Raw genomic sequence first — 13,790 nt, 5'->3', positions numbered from 1 at the left:
TTTTCTTTGACTCAGTTTTTTTTCCACTTCTAAATGTAGGGACTGTCTGGATGCTGCCTTGATTCTTTCTCCCTGGTCTTTGGCATGGAAATGCTCTCCATGTAGCAACATGGGCTAAACATGACATACATTTTTCATTATCCATTCCTAGGATTCTTTATTTACATTTAAAAGAAATTTATTTAATTGATAGATTTCTATATTTGATAAGAGAGAAGGAATCTAGGCTTTTTGCCTTCCTCTCTACCCTTCCTCCTCTTTCTTACTCATCCCTTTCTGCTGTTTCTTTCTTTCTGTATTTTTACAAGAAGTCATTCAGTTGTTCATATATTACTTGTTACACAGTCTCCAATTTTTATACCTTTAAATGCCATTTGTACCATAAGTTGCTGTACTAAACATTTTGTACTCTATCTTACATTGAAAAAAATCTATAAATTCTGGAATTTTTGTTCCTGTATTTTCATATTTGTGTGTATTTACTTCCTAGGGATAGGGATGTATGCTAAAATCTTTATTATTTTCTCTCTTCTTATTCTTACTTCTCCTGTTCCTTCTCTCCATCCTCTCTCTGTCTGTTTGAAACAAGTTCTTACTCTGTGGCCTAGGCTGATCTTTACCTTAACTGTGTATCCAATCAGGTTTCCAAGTCATGATGATACTTCAGCCTTGTGAGTGCTGAGATGACCAGCGTGAGCCACCACGCTCAGCTTTACCTCCACCTCCCCCGTGACATTTAGATTTTTAAACTTTTTTAATGTGTTTCTCTGTGTGTGTGTGTGTGTGTGTGTGTGTGTCTGTGTGTGTGTGTCTGTGTGTCTGTGTGAGTGTATACCATATGTGTGTGTGTGTGCCCATGGATGCCAGAAGAGCATGTTGGATCCCTTGGAGCTAGAAGAAGCATGTGTCAGTCTTGAACTCAGCTCCTCTGTAGCCAATGGTTTCTCACAACTGAATCTCACAATCTGTAATTCGATAGGAAATAACGTATTTGTCCTCTGAGTTGTTTGGCATTTAGATGAAGGAATTTATGTATTACTTATTTGCTTGTTTGTTTATTATGTGTGTGTGCATGCATATGCATGCGCATGTGTGCCATGGCACAGGTGTGGATGTCAGAGGCCAACTCTGAAGGATTCAGGGGTTTGGTTCTCCCCTTGTACTATGTGAATCTCATGGATCTAACTCAGGTTGCAGGCTTGTTGGGAAGCTAGTATCTTTACATGTTCACTCACCTCACTGATATTATTACTTGATTTTAAAAAAGGGCACCTTGTTTTCTATAATATTCCGTTTATTTCCTGTTTTGGCCTTTACAAAATAGGGTTGGCTTATGCAAATGGTTAATATAAAATAAACCCATTTTTGTGTTTCTTGTGGAGCAATAGTTAGTAGGCACTCATTATTGGTTGTTTTCATCAACTTTAATTTATATAATATTAGTAAGCCATGTGGTGGTTAATACCTGCCATTGCAGTCCTTGGGAGGCTTGCTGCAGTAGTGAGTACCACACCATCCAGAACTACATAGCAAAACCCAGTCTCAACAGAACACAGCACAACATAACATAAAACAACACAACAAAAGGAAACATATAGGTTTGGATAGTCTTTATATTGCTGCCTTAAAATAATGAAAAGACAAATTTGTCATCTTTAAAGTATGTGAAAAGATTTAAAAATACCTTAATAAATACTAAAGCATCTTTAATTTTTTAGTGTCTCAGCAGATGAAGGGAATTCACCATTATCACCCCTTGCATGGCAGGTAAGAAGCAATAAAATTAATAACACATGTACTATTTTGCTGTTATTTGTCCAGTTAAAAGAATAACTTTTCTCATTAAAGCCATTAGAAAATCAGAAAGATCAAATAGAACAACAGTGGCCAGAATCTCACCCTATAATCTGGCAAAATGAAGAAAGGAGACGGAGCAAGCAGATCAGAAAAGAATATTTCAAGGTACCGTATTAAATTTGACATTTTGCTTTATATCCATTACTTTTTATTCTTAACAGTTTCATTTTAAATTAATAACAAATGACTCTCCAGTGAAATGTCACAGCTGTGTTCATGTTGATTGCCCATAGGTGTAGGATAATGAATGGTATGCTATATAAGTATAGCCATAAAATTTCATTAATTCAAATTAATTAAGAGTACATCAGTATACGACATGATTTTTCAAATAGTTAAAAGAAAGACTGCAAATTGTGGCAATTAATCTTGTGAGTTTTTTGCTACAGCCCAGGTTAGCCTTAAATCACTATCCCCACACCTCTGTCTCCCATATGCTGGGACTGCAGAAGTGAATGACCAGGCCTGGTTCTGAAAAAGGTTTTCATTGTATTTGTTTCAATAAATAGTTCAGAACTATTTTCAGTTAGCATTTAACCATGTCTATGCAAATAAATAATGGAAGATTAGTCCATTTTTTGTTATATTAGTAGATTTTTTTCTTTTCATTTTTCTAGTTTTCTTTAGACAGGGTCTCAGTTTGTAGCTTTGGCTGTCCTGGAACTCTCTGTGTAGACCTGGCTGGCCTAGAACTCACAGAGATCCACCTGCCTCTAAGGTGTGCATCACTACACATGGTCAGTAGATTTCTTAAGATGATCTTTCAGTAAAGCTAAATTAAAATACTAGAGGATGTGAATTACTCCAAATTTCTGTTACCTCATTATTTATTTGTACTTCACGTCTGTTATATTTGCAGGGGACTGTCATCAAAATTTAGAATAATTTTTAATATTAGTCAGCATTTATTCTTGGAATTGACTCAGATGTGCAGTACAAACTTGGTCCTCAGTCCTGAATAGCAAACTGAGTTGTTCCATACCTTCCCCACACCTCTACTCATCAAATAACAATCATTTTTCTCTACACATGTAGTACTCAGTTACCTTACACATTGTTTCAAGTTCATGCCAATAATCAGTAGGATTTATTTTTTCATTTTGTGTTTGGCAGAAGCTGGTCTTTCAATCTATAATTTTCTATTTCCATATATTGGAAAACAACATGTGTTTGAAAGTGGCATATAATCAAAATAAAAATTCTGTATGTCTTAGCAAATATGCAATCTCCTCAAACCTTGAACAAATAATTACTATGTATAACCCCTGGATTCTGAGTTAATTGGACAATATGAAAAAGCACATAGGAAGGAAAAGTACAGGGCACTCCAATAAGACTCTTTCATCAGAGACCTTTGCATCTCTGTAGTTAAATTTATATCCTGGCATTTTTCTTAGCTTCCCCTTTTAAGTCATGTGAACTTAAAATTAAAGTATTGAATAAAAATGTTTGTGGGTCAATCTTGATGAATGACTTATGATGTAATATTTCTAAGTAACAACTTGACACATTTTTATTTCTTTTATGCCAATGTAATATAGTCACAGTGATTATATTTACCAAAACACTTGTATTGGAATTATTTGGTGCCAGACATGGTCATAAACCTTTACAAATGCAGTTATCCTTTCTATTTTACATACAGGGATATTAAAGGCCAGGAAGTCAAGTAGTGTGCTAATCACATAGTTGAGAATAGAGTTCAGAGCCTTTACAATGTTGCTTCTTTATGTTGTGGATAGCTTGATATAAAATGAACAAACACTAAAATTAATACAGTTTCATTTAAAAATATTTTGCAATAATTCAAGTGAACTTAATGTAGGGCTAGTGAGTCTTTATTATAGTTAACTATTACTTAGTTTAAAAGCATCATTTGTTCATTCAATGTTTTAGTATTTATGGCTTATATGATTCTCCTACTGTATCAGTTATATTATAAAGTTGCTAAATGATAACATAGTACATTATATGAAATGACAGTTTTATAACCATCACTGTAAATGTTCATTTCTTTCATACATGATAAAGTGAGTGTAAACATAGTCTTCAGTCACGGGGAAATGTTTTAAGGACATGTGTAGTTCTTCTCAATTGTCAGAAGATGTCAGTGTTAGGACAGTGTGTAAAACTGAGTACCAAATTATTCCTATGATGTCAGGAAAATGTAAAATGTATAGGACTGTGGTGTAGCTCATAGATAACAACACTTGCTTAGTATGCTCAAGGCTGTTGGGCATCATCACAACAAGAAAAATATAAAATGGAACTAATGGTGCATTAATCACAGCTATAAAATATAGTAGAGGAATATGTCTCATATCTGTAATTCCTAATACAGCTCAGTTTGTGACTGACATACTCCACAAGTTATTTCCAAGTGATATGGTAGACAGAGTCACATAAAGGGTACAATTAAATAGAATCATGAATATCAGACAAAAAAGTTTGGGACACGATCTGAGAACTAGTACTTTTAAAAATAGAATTTCTATGAACACCTGTTTGGTTATACTGTTTTGTAGAAGTCACTGTATTTTTTGCAAGGAATCCAAAAATAAGTATTTTAATGATTGTCACACTATATTCCCTTGATTCTAAGAATCTTTTGTCACACATTAAAATTCATTTTGTTGAACAAGCTATCTGTATGTCACTATAAATCAGGGATAATAGTACTGATGTTGTATAAATATTAAAGAACGTCATATAATGCACTTCAGTCATTACTACTGTATTGTAAATGGTAGTTCTAAATGTTAGCTCTTAGCACTATTGCTATTATTATGTAGTTGGCATATACATTTAATGTAGTCTCTTTTGAGGCTGAAATCTGTAGATTACTTCTTTGTGGTGCTGAGAATTGAACCCAGAGTTTCGTAGGTGGTAGGAAAGTGTGCTATCAGTGAAACACATCTCCAGTCCTGTTTTGTAAAAGAGTTGCTACTGTCTTAGTATAGTGAAATTACAAACCATGTGAGAGATTGTAAGATTTCTGGACAGGGTGGTGGTTCTAAGTATTCAGAAGACGTAAGTCTAAGAGACTTCTAAAAAAAGTTAACTTGAAGACTTATTGAATGCAGTGAACTAAGAAAAAGGAAGACTCTTAAGACAGTAGTTCGTGACTTTTCTAATGTTGTGTCCCTTTGATAGAGTTCATGTTGTGTGACCCACAACTATAAAATTATTTTCGCTCCTCCTTCATAACTGTAATTTTCCTATGGCTACGATATACAATGTCAATATCTGATACACATGCTCTCTGTATATGCGGCCCTCGTGAAAGGGTCATTTGACCCTGAAAATGTGTTGCAACCCACCAATTGTGAACCACTGTTTCAGACTGAAAACCTGAAAGAATGGGAAATCGGTCTGGCTTAGGAAAAAATGTTATTTGACATATTTAGAGGGTTTGGAATAGTGTTACTCACAACATTGTATGTATGAATAGGAGGCCTGTTTAAACTGTGTGCTTTAGTTTAATATCAGACAATTTAATAAAAGCCCCAATATAGTAACTAATAAGCCTCACATGTAATTTTGAACAAAAATCACATTTAAGGAAAAATAAAGTATGCACTTAAAATGTTTTTCAGTATAAATCAACAAGGAAGAATTCAAGTGGCAACGAAAATGAGGAGGTGAGACAAAGGGTGATATTGATTTGAATTCTTTACTTTCATATTTATTTGGCTTAGTGAGAGTTAATGCAGTCCTGCTGTCAATTTCATTGTTACTGAGCATGATTTTTGTACAATAATGAAAACTTCTGAGGATTGCCATATAATTACTAACTTAATCATTTCTTTTCTAGTGTTTGTTAGAACACAATTTCTAATAGTTTTAGAGGTTTATCATTTGTCTTGAATCTGTAGCTTATATTTGTTATCATTTCCCACCTTTACTTTCCCAAACAGCATGACAGTCAGTTGAGATTTCATATTTTTCAAAACTGTATTGCCATTGTGTGCATGTGTGTGCATGATGTGTGTGCACAGGTGTGATTTTATTTGCTCCAGGCCGTGCAAGTGGAGGTAAGAGAACAGACTCCTAATGGCTTCACTTACAGATACTGAACTTGAAGTCAAGGTGTCAGATTTTTGGGGAAAATGCTTTCACTGTTGAGAGATGGTATCTATCCAAGATATTTTATTATTATTATTTTCATTTTAAATAGCTTGTTTTACATATCAATCCCAGTTCCCTCCCCTCCCCTCCTCCCGCACCCCCCACAATCCCCCCAGCCTCCCATCCTACCGCCATTTCCTTCCACATAGGGGATATCTAGAGTCTGTCATTTCACTCATCCATGCAAGATTTTTAAGAAACTTTCTTCATAGATCCTGTTTAGGGGTTTAAAATTTAAAATTGTACTTACAGTTTGCATTACTGTAAATGTTTCTGTTGCTCCAGGCTAAGCAAACAGCAGTCCACTCCTACAGAAACATGTCATCACTGCAAACCCCAAGTTTTGTGTGTATGTGGTTGGGGAAATTGGTAGTTAATTTGATGTTTACTAATTGACAGGGCATCCAAAAAACAAATTTATTTCTTGGAAATATAATTACACTGGGCAAAGTAAGTAAGCTACATGAATTATCTTTGCCTAAGCCACATGATGTTTTCTTTTCCTGCCATATCAAATAGTATTTATCGAGACCCCCACCCCCAAAAGACAATTGTTTCCACAGCTTCCTGTCATTTCCTTGTTAGTATCTGCAGTAAATCATGAAAGCAGGTATGTTTGCTAATGTTTATCGGCTAATGGCTGCAGTCCATTCCTCTGTACCTGCTGCTGGCTTTCAGTTGCACTTTTCAATACCTGTTTGACCCTTAAATTTTATTCACCCCATATCATAACCCACTGTATGGACTCTAAAGTGCTGATGTCAGTGCTCAGAGTTTTGGTAAGTAGTACCAATGTACCAGATGATAGCTCTTAGTTTATGTCTCTAGTCCATACTTTACCATTGAGCCTTAGGCTTTTGTAGTTAGTTCATACTTTACCATTGAGCCTTATGATTTTGGAGTAATGTGTCCTCCTTCTTAGTTGTTTGGAATCTTTTTTTCATCCACGATTCAGCACGTTCATCTTTTTTCCATACTTCAAACACATTTAATTTTGAACTGATGAAATGCCTTTTTAAACCTAGGTTGCACGTTGAAAACTCAGAATATCTGGATTTTACTCACAGACATTCAGATTTAATTGGTGTGTGTGTGTGTGTGTGTGTGTGTGTGTGTGTGTGTGTGTGTGTGTGTGTTGATATGGTTGAGAGTTTTCCATTTGAGTTTACTGTGCAGGCAAAGCTGATAACTTCTTTATGACAAAGCAGAAGTTGACAAAGTGGCCCTGAATGAAACCTGGCCCACTTGCTGTGTTTGTAAGTGATATGTAAACATAAAAGAGTTGCAAACATTAGTCTACGCATGCTTTTGCATTCTCATGGCAAAGTTACTGCTGAGACCATGTGGTCCACAAAAACCTGAAATGTTTACAATCTAGCCTTTAACAGAAAACATTCTTTGAACTCCCAGTTAGAGGTTCACATTGGGTGTCCTCTCTGCCTCCTCATAGCCACTTTCCTCCAATCTGTTTCAAAGTCTAATCCATTAAGAAAACCTACTAATTCACTTGCTTACTTTTGGGCACTGAATTATTTTGTCTATATCACCATCTTTTCTATCTTTGCTTCCCTGGCATAGGTCTTCAGTCTTTGTTGCTTTGATTACTACAGTAGCTTCCTTGCTTTTCTGTATTTATATTATCTTTCTGTCTGTCGATCTGTCTGTGTGTCTGCCTGTCTATCATCTATCTATATAGTATGTGTGTGTGCCACACATGCACACATATGGGCGCATCCTTTGTCCAATTCCATTTTCTTCCTTAGTCCTTTCAACCTCATTTTTTGAAACAGAGTCTCTTACTGAATCTGCCCCCCCCCCCACAGCTGGGGTTCCTGATCTGTGCACTCAAAGGATCTACCTCTCTCTGCAATCTCTTTGCTAGTACCACAGAGACATGCCATCATGTTTGTTATGGTATGTGGATCCTGGGCGTCCCAATTCAAGTCCCTATGCTTACACTACAAGCACTTTACCCACTGTAATGTCTCCATCACCCCTCTTCTCTTTAGTGTATTTTCTCCACTGCTTTCAGAATTCAAGTACAATAAGGCCACTACTTTGCTTAGAAACCTTGAGTTTCACACCATGCCTTAAAAGGTAAATTTCTCAGTCTTCTTTTGATCAAGGCCCTGGTAGCCATATCAGCATAAGCTCACAACTTGCCCTGCTTTAATTTCTTTTACCCTTTAGAATTCAGAATTGCTTTAAAGTTATCTTTTTTAAACTTTATTGCTGCTATGTCTTTGTTCTTCTCTTTTCACTTTACCTGGGTTTTACTGACATTTTACTTCTCAAGGAAATTCTGTCTTTTTCCACCACCCCTTCTTTTCCTCTGCAGTCTCTTTGTAAACTCTACTATGCCACACATAGACAGGGAATGTTATATTAATTTTACATATGAATCTATCTCCCCTCTAGACAACTGAGACACCTTTAAGAATGATATTTTAAAATTTCCTTATTCTTGGTGTCTAGAACAGTTTCTGACATAGTAGGTGGTCAATAATCATTGCTTTCAAATGAATACATGTTTTATGTTGTATTCATTTTCCAAGTTAAAAATGCATTTTCATTTGGGTGTCATTAGAACATTCACCCATAAACTATGAACTCTTTGTTTTTATTCACTTAAATTTGTAGCTATTTCTTTACTTACACTAATACACATAAACTTTCAGGTAGTTTCTTATTTACCATGATGATCTTTTGCCAGTCTTCATTGATGCGTCTCAGGGCCTAATACATCTTCCTATTGTGCCTACATTGTACTTTTGAGTCTTTAAGATTCCTATGAATCACTAGGGAATCTTAAGTAGAATCTGCTTTATTGTTAGTTGGGGCCAGGAATCACTTACGTCTAACAAGCTCCCAGAGGATACCTGTACTGTGGTTCACCAACAGCATTTAAGTGGCAAGGTTCTAGGTTGTACGCTGCCAATTCCTCCTTTGATAGTGGATCGAAACGATTTCCCATTGTCCTTTTGTATGTTAAAATCATCATTGTGTATTTTAATTTCATCTTTCATGTTTTTATTTTTGTATTTTAGCAAGAGAGTGATAATGCTCATATGTCACCACAGTCTCCAGTATCATCCGAGGTACAAGTTGTTTTAATGCTTTGTATCTTTTCTGTGTTTTATGAAGAGTTCTTCCTTGCCTCCTTTCTGAAAGCTCCTCTTTTTTTTTTACAAAGGAATTTATTCACTCCTGTTTGAAATCTGTGGTTGATTACTTTGTACAAGTCCTGTCCGTAAAAAAATTAAATAGCATTCCTTTGTATGAATATCCCTAGTGAATTCCACTAACTTATGGTTTTCTGTGGAACTTATTTCTACTTCACTTTATGAGATGTATGCCTTCTTATTCCTTTGCATTTTAAAATAAGTGGTGGGTCTTAATTGCAGCTTTGGAGTGTTAATTTTAAAAATTCCCTTGAGCATTGTGCAATGGCCTTTGGTTTTCCTTGTAACCAGATAGGTCTGAAAGCAATGCAAGAGAAATGTCCTTTTTCCACGAGAAACAATCCTGCAGTGGGTTGTTCCTATCGACAGGAGGTCACACATTTCCTGGCATCTTATATCTAAAGAATAATGGGAAAGATGGTATATGAAAGTCATCATTTTTCAAGTTTTTTTTTCAAGTACTATGGTGGTTTGAATGACCAGTTCACATAACTTAATCTGCTGCTTTACCACAAGAATTTTAAGTATTTTAAGTAGTATTTCATTTAGCTTTGGTTACTTTTAGTATTCGAAAGTCCATATTTAATGGCAGGAAAATGATCATTCATTTAGTGAATTTAGGTTTTAAAATGCTTGATTGATCTGAACTTATTATATAAATTTGATTATATAGATTTTATCTCATTATATGTAAATGGATTTATTTTCAGCAATCTGAGATTCTTTCTTGCTTTGGGTTAGTTTTATAAATGTTAATAAAACATTTCTATTACGGCCATGTGCATGAGTTCAATAAAAATGATTCTAAATTATATGTAAAATACAATTACATATATATACATATATGTATATATGGTGTTAGAGAATATTTTAAATATCCTAAAATCAGTCATAATTGTGTGTTTTTCTTTGTAAGTTATAACAAAGTAAGGATAGACATGACTGTCAGTTGGTTTGCATAGTTGCTTTGTGGTTTCATGGCCTGTTTCTACCAGGATGTGTATTAAAGTCAATTATTCAGGTAAGTTCTATTGCTTTTATAGTTTTTGCTTGTATTTGAGTGAGTGGAATTTTTGTTCAGTAATTTATAATAATTTAAACAAAATAACGGAGACAACACATAAGACTATAGATGGGTAAGATGATGAACATGTGTTCTCATTGCTCCACTATCATTCCCATTGAACTGCCTAGCACATCTAGACAACATTAAGACACCCTACAGAATTCTCACTGCTTTAGTTTCATGGGAATAGAACATGGTAAACCTGTTAGTGTATGACATTCTCAGTCTTCCTGCTTCATTTGAAAATAAATATCGTCCCATTTTATGTGCCTTTATAATTTGTAGCGGAAAAGAGCCTAGTCAGTAAATGGCAGAGAAGTAACTAAAGCTATGGCTCTACCTGCTTCCAAGAGTTGTCACCAAGAGAAATAAGGTGCTGACACGATTATATTATATTCATTTATTTTTATAAATTATAAAAAATTTAAAGCACTTTAAGTTATTACATTTAGTTTTTCCAACAATCTCATTTGAATTGCCTGGACTTAATAACATTAAAATGAGATGTTTACACACATATACTTTAGGCTATTTACTCTGATCAGGGATTTATTCAGTGTTATATGTATTTTTCCATAGGTCACCATGGCTTGCAGAAGCACTTTAAAATAATGTGTGTTCAGATGGAAGAGATAATCATTTACTCTCATATGTTATTCTAAAACTCCTGTAGTTGTGGATTTGCCTCAAATTTCCCACTGATAATTGTCAAGTCAATGGTATATACAGTCTTTGCTGGTTAATCTTGTAATATTTTGGAGACCTTAACTTGATTCTTATTTTAAAAAATCTATCACACCTTATTAATGATCTTCCTTTTCAGTTTTTTTATACTTTAAGAAAATATTCTGGGCTGGCAAGATACTTCCCTGGGTAAAGTCTTTTGCCACCAAGCCTGACCAACTCAGTTTGATCACAAGAACCCATATGAAGGAGAAAAATTACTCCCCCAAGTTGTCCTCTGACTTCCACATCTCCTTCTCTGTCTTCTCCCTTACACACACACACACACACACACACACACACACACAAACACACACACACACACAATTTACTTTTAAAAATGAAATAAGATTTAAAATTGCATACCCAGGTAAATGAGGATTATCTATTGAGTTTTAATGTGAGACACAACAACTTGAGTTGAAATCTAGGTTGACTTCCACTATTCAAGTAAACAGTGGAAATAAATATTTCTCAAAATTGGAGTGGATGTGAAAATATGCCTTGATGAATTTGTAACAAGTGTTATGCTTTTTTGTTTTTAGGAATATGACAGGACTGATGGCTTTTCACATGGTCCCTTTGGCTTGAAACCCAGATCAGGTGAATATATCATATAGTCTTTACATAAAATTTGTTGTCTTTGTTTAATATAGAGTTTCCCAGCTTAAGGTAGTTGGAATCCATCATTTTATGTACTCAAAGATTATTTTCCTTCTTCTAAAAGCAATTTTCTCTTGATTTTATATGTCTTTACCATTACCATTTCTTTTTTGCCCATTACCTTCAAGCTCCTGTAACCTTAGTGTTGTGCCTTAGGTATCCTGCAGTCTTATTTCTCCACTGCTGTGACTGCTATTAGAATGATCCCTCTGCCAGCTGACAAAACTGTTTGAAATTATAGCACTCCATTATATTGTGGTTTAAAACAGGGATCTTTTTGCATTTGGCATACCCCAAAGAAAATGGATCCATTTTACTTGGCAAGGTATTGAATTATGGCCTTATTCCGGAATAACCACCTTGACCTTCGAGAATAATTTCCTTCTTTTTCTCTAAAGCTAGAAGACTGTCATATGTTCAATCATCATTTATAACCTGGGTCATAAGTTTCTCACAACATATGGTTAAATAAGAACATATGTAAGTGGTAGAAATCATTGCCCTTGTATTACCTGCTGCTTTTCAACCATGTAGCTAATGACCATTTACGTGTAATTAAAAACATTTGGAATGCATTATTAATAACATCTTCTGTAATTCTATATTTTTATCATTTCTTTTTCTCCATGGCTGGCTGTTCTTCTTAATGTCTTTATAAAAAGTTAAGGGATATCTGTTTCTATACAGCTTTTAGTCGTGCATCTCGGCAAGAGTATGGGGCAGCAGATCCAGGATTTACAATGAGAAGAAAGATGGAGCATTTACGGGAAGAGCGTGAACAGATACGGCAGCTTCGCAATGTAAGTCATGTTGAATTGCACAGCTGCTTTACAGAAATAGGTTTCATTTGACAAATGTGTATAGTGATTTTGTTTTTAATGCTTTTTCATATTGTGATTGTATAATTAGTAATATGAATGCATACCATATGTTTAGGTAAGACATTTGCAGTTTATCCTCATGTCTTTCTAGAATCTTGAATCCAGATTAAAAGTAATTCTGCCTGATGACATAGGAGCTGCACTGATGGATGGGGTTGTTCTTTGCCATTTGGCCAATCACATAAGGCCACGCTCTGTAGCTAGTATTCATGTACCATCACCAGCAGTGGTAAGTTGTGTTAACAGATTACTGTTTTTCCTAAGGAAAATACGAATTTTAAAAACTGTCTTTAACTAATGCCCTCAAGCAAATACATTTTCAATATCATCTAAGTTATGCATAAAAGTACTTGAAATTTATATCTTTCTCCTCTTTACAGCCCAAGCTGAGCATGGCAAAATGTCGAAGAAATGTAGAAAATTTTCTTGATGCTTGCAAAAAGTTGGGTGTCTCACAGGTAATTATCTGAAAAAAATCAGCATTTGCTTATTAAACTGTTACATGGCAAATAGAATCAGTAGATCATCTTCATAGCAAGGGATGAGGAATGTTTTGTGAATACAAACCAGTACATTTTCTTTGTCCCTCTACTATGTTCCTACATGTAATTGTAGCACTTATCTAGAAAGTGTTTTTTTTTTAACTTTGAAAGAAGTCCTTTATAGGGGGCTGGAGAGAGGTCCTGAATTTATAGGGCTCTTCCAGCACTCCTTAGTTCAATTCCCAGCAACCACATGGTGACTCACAACCATCTGTAATGCGGTTTGGCGCCCTCTGGCATGCAGACAGAACACCGTTAAACATAAATAGATCTTTAAAAAACAAAAAGATTAAGTCCTTTATAAAGCATCAGCTTGTGCGAAAAATGTCTACTGGTCATAGATATCACTGAGTAAGCAGAATGTAGTGATGAGAACTCAAGCTTGATTTTGACAGCATTTCTGTTTATTTATTTATTTCTGCTGGAGTACGTTTCGACTCCTTTGTTGTTGTTCTTTACTGTCATGCTGGAAATTGAACCCAAGACCTCATACATGCTAGACACACATTCTACCACTGCACTGTACTCAAGCTCTCCTTTGTAACTTCACAAATAGATCTTGAATTGAAGATTTACATTAGTATAACTGTATTTGAAGCAATGAGACTGTCAAATTAAAAATCTTGGTACAGGACTGGAGAGATGGCCTAGCAGTTAAAAGCACCGGTTGTTCTTCCAGTAGACTCAGGCTCAATTCCCAGCACCCATATGGCATCTGACAAGTGGAACTTCAGTTCCAGGGGATCTA

At 35.1% G+C, this 13,790-nt stretch overlaps 1 protein-coding gene and 1 non-coding gene across 4 annotated transcripts in view; both read left to right on the top strand.

Annotated features, from left to right (window-relative positions):
• The window catches only part of Lrch2 (leucine rich repeats and calponin homology domain containing 2), an 82,531-nt gene that overhangs the window by 59,168 nt on the left and 9,573 nt on the right, over window positions 1–13,790 (top strand). For 2 of the 3 annotated variants that reach the window (XM_040744530.1, XM_040744528.1), the window contains 7 exons: window positions 1,719–1,767; window positions 1,849–1,962; window positions 5,454–5,498; window positions 11,502–11,559; window positions 12,307–12,419; window positions 12,592–12,729; window positions 12,881–12,958. In XM_040744530.1, coding sequence (XP_040600464.1) covers window positions 1,719–1,767; window positions 1,849–1,962; window positions 5,454–5,498; window positions 11,502–11,559; window positions 12,307–12,419; window positions 12,592–12,729; window positions 12,881–12,958 — 595 coding nt within the window. Of the gene's footprint in view, window positions 1–1,718; window positions 1,768–1,848; window positions 1,963–5,453; window positions 5,499–9,032; window positions 9,084–11,501; window positions 11,560–12,306; window positions 12,420–12,591; window positions 12,730–12,880; window positions 12,959–13,790 lie in introns of all 3 variants that reach the window. The other variant, XM_040744529.1, reaches the window with a different exon arrangement.
• On the top strand, window positions 9,420–9,548 carry LOC121140108. The gene has a single exon (XR_005876939.1). It is a non-coding gene; the product is annotated as a small nucleolar RNA SNORA35 (small nucleolar RNA).

Source organism: Mesocricetus auratus, unplaced genomic scaffold (genome assembly GCF_017639785.1).
Source record: "Mesocricetus auratus isolate SY011 unplaced genomic scaffold, BCM_Maur_2.0 Super-Scaffold_100003, whole genome shotgun sequence".
NCBI lineage: Eukaryota > Metazoa > Chordata > Mammalia > Rodentia > Cricetidae > Mesocricetus > Mesocricetus auratus.
The sequence above is the reverse complement of the archived record's forward strand: the minus strand, read 5'-3'. Positions and strand labels throughout refer to the sequence as shown.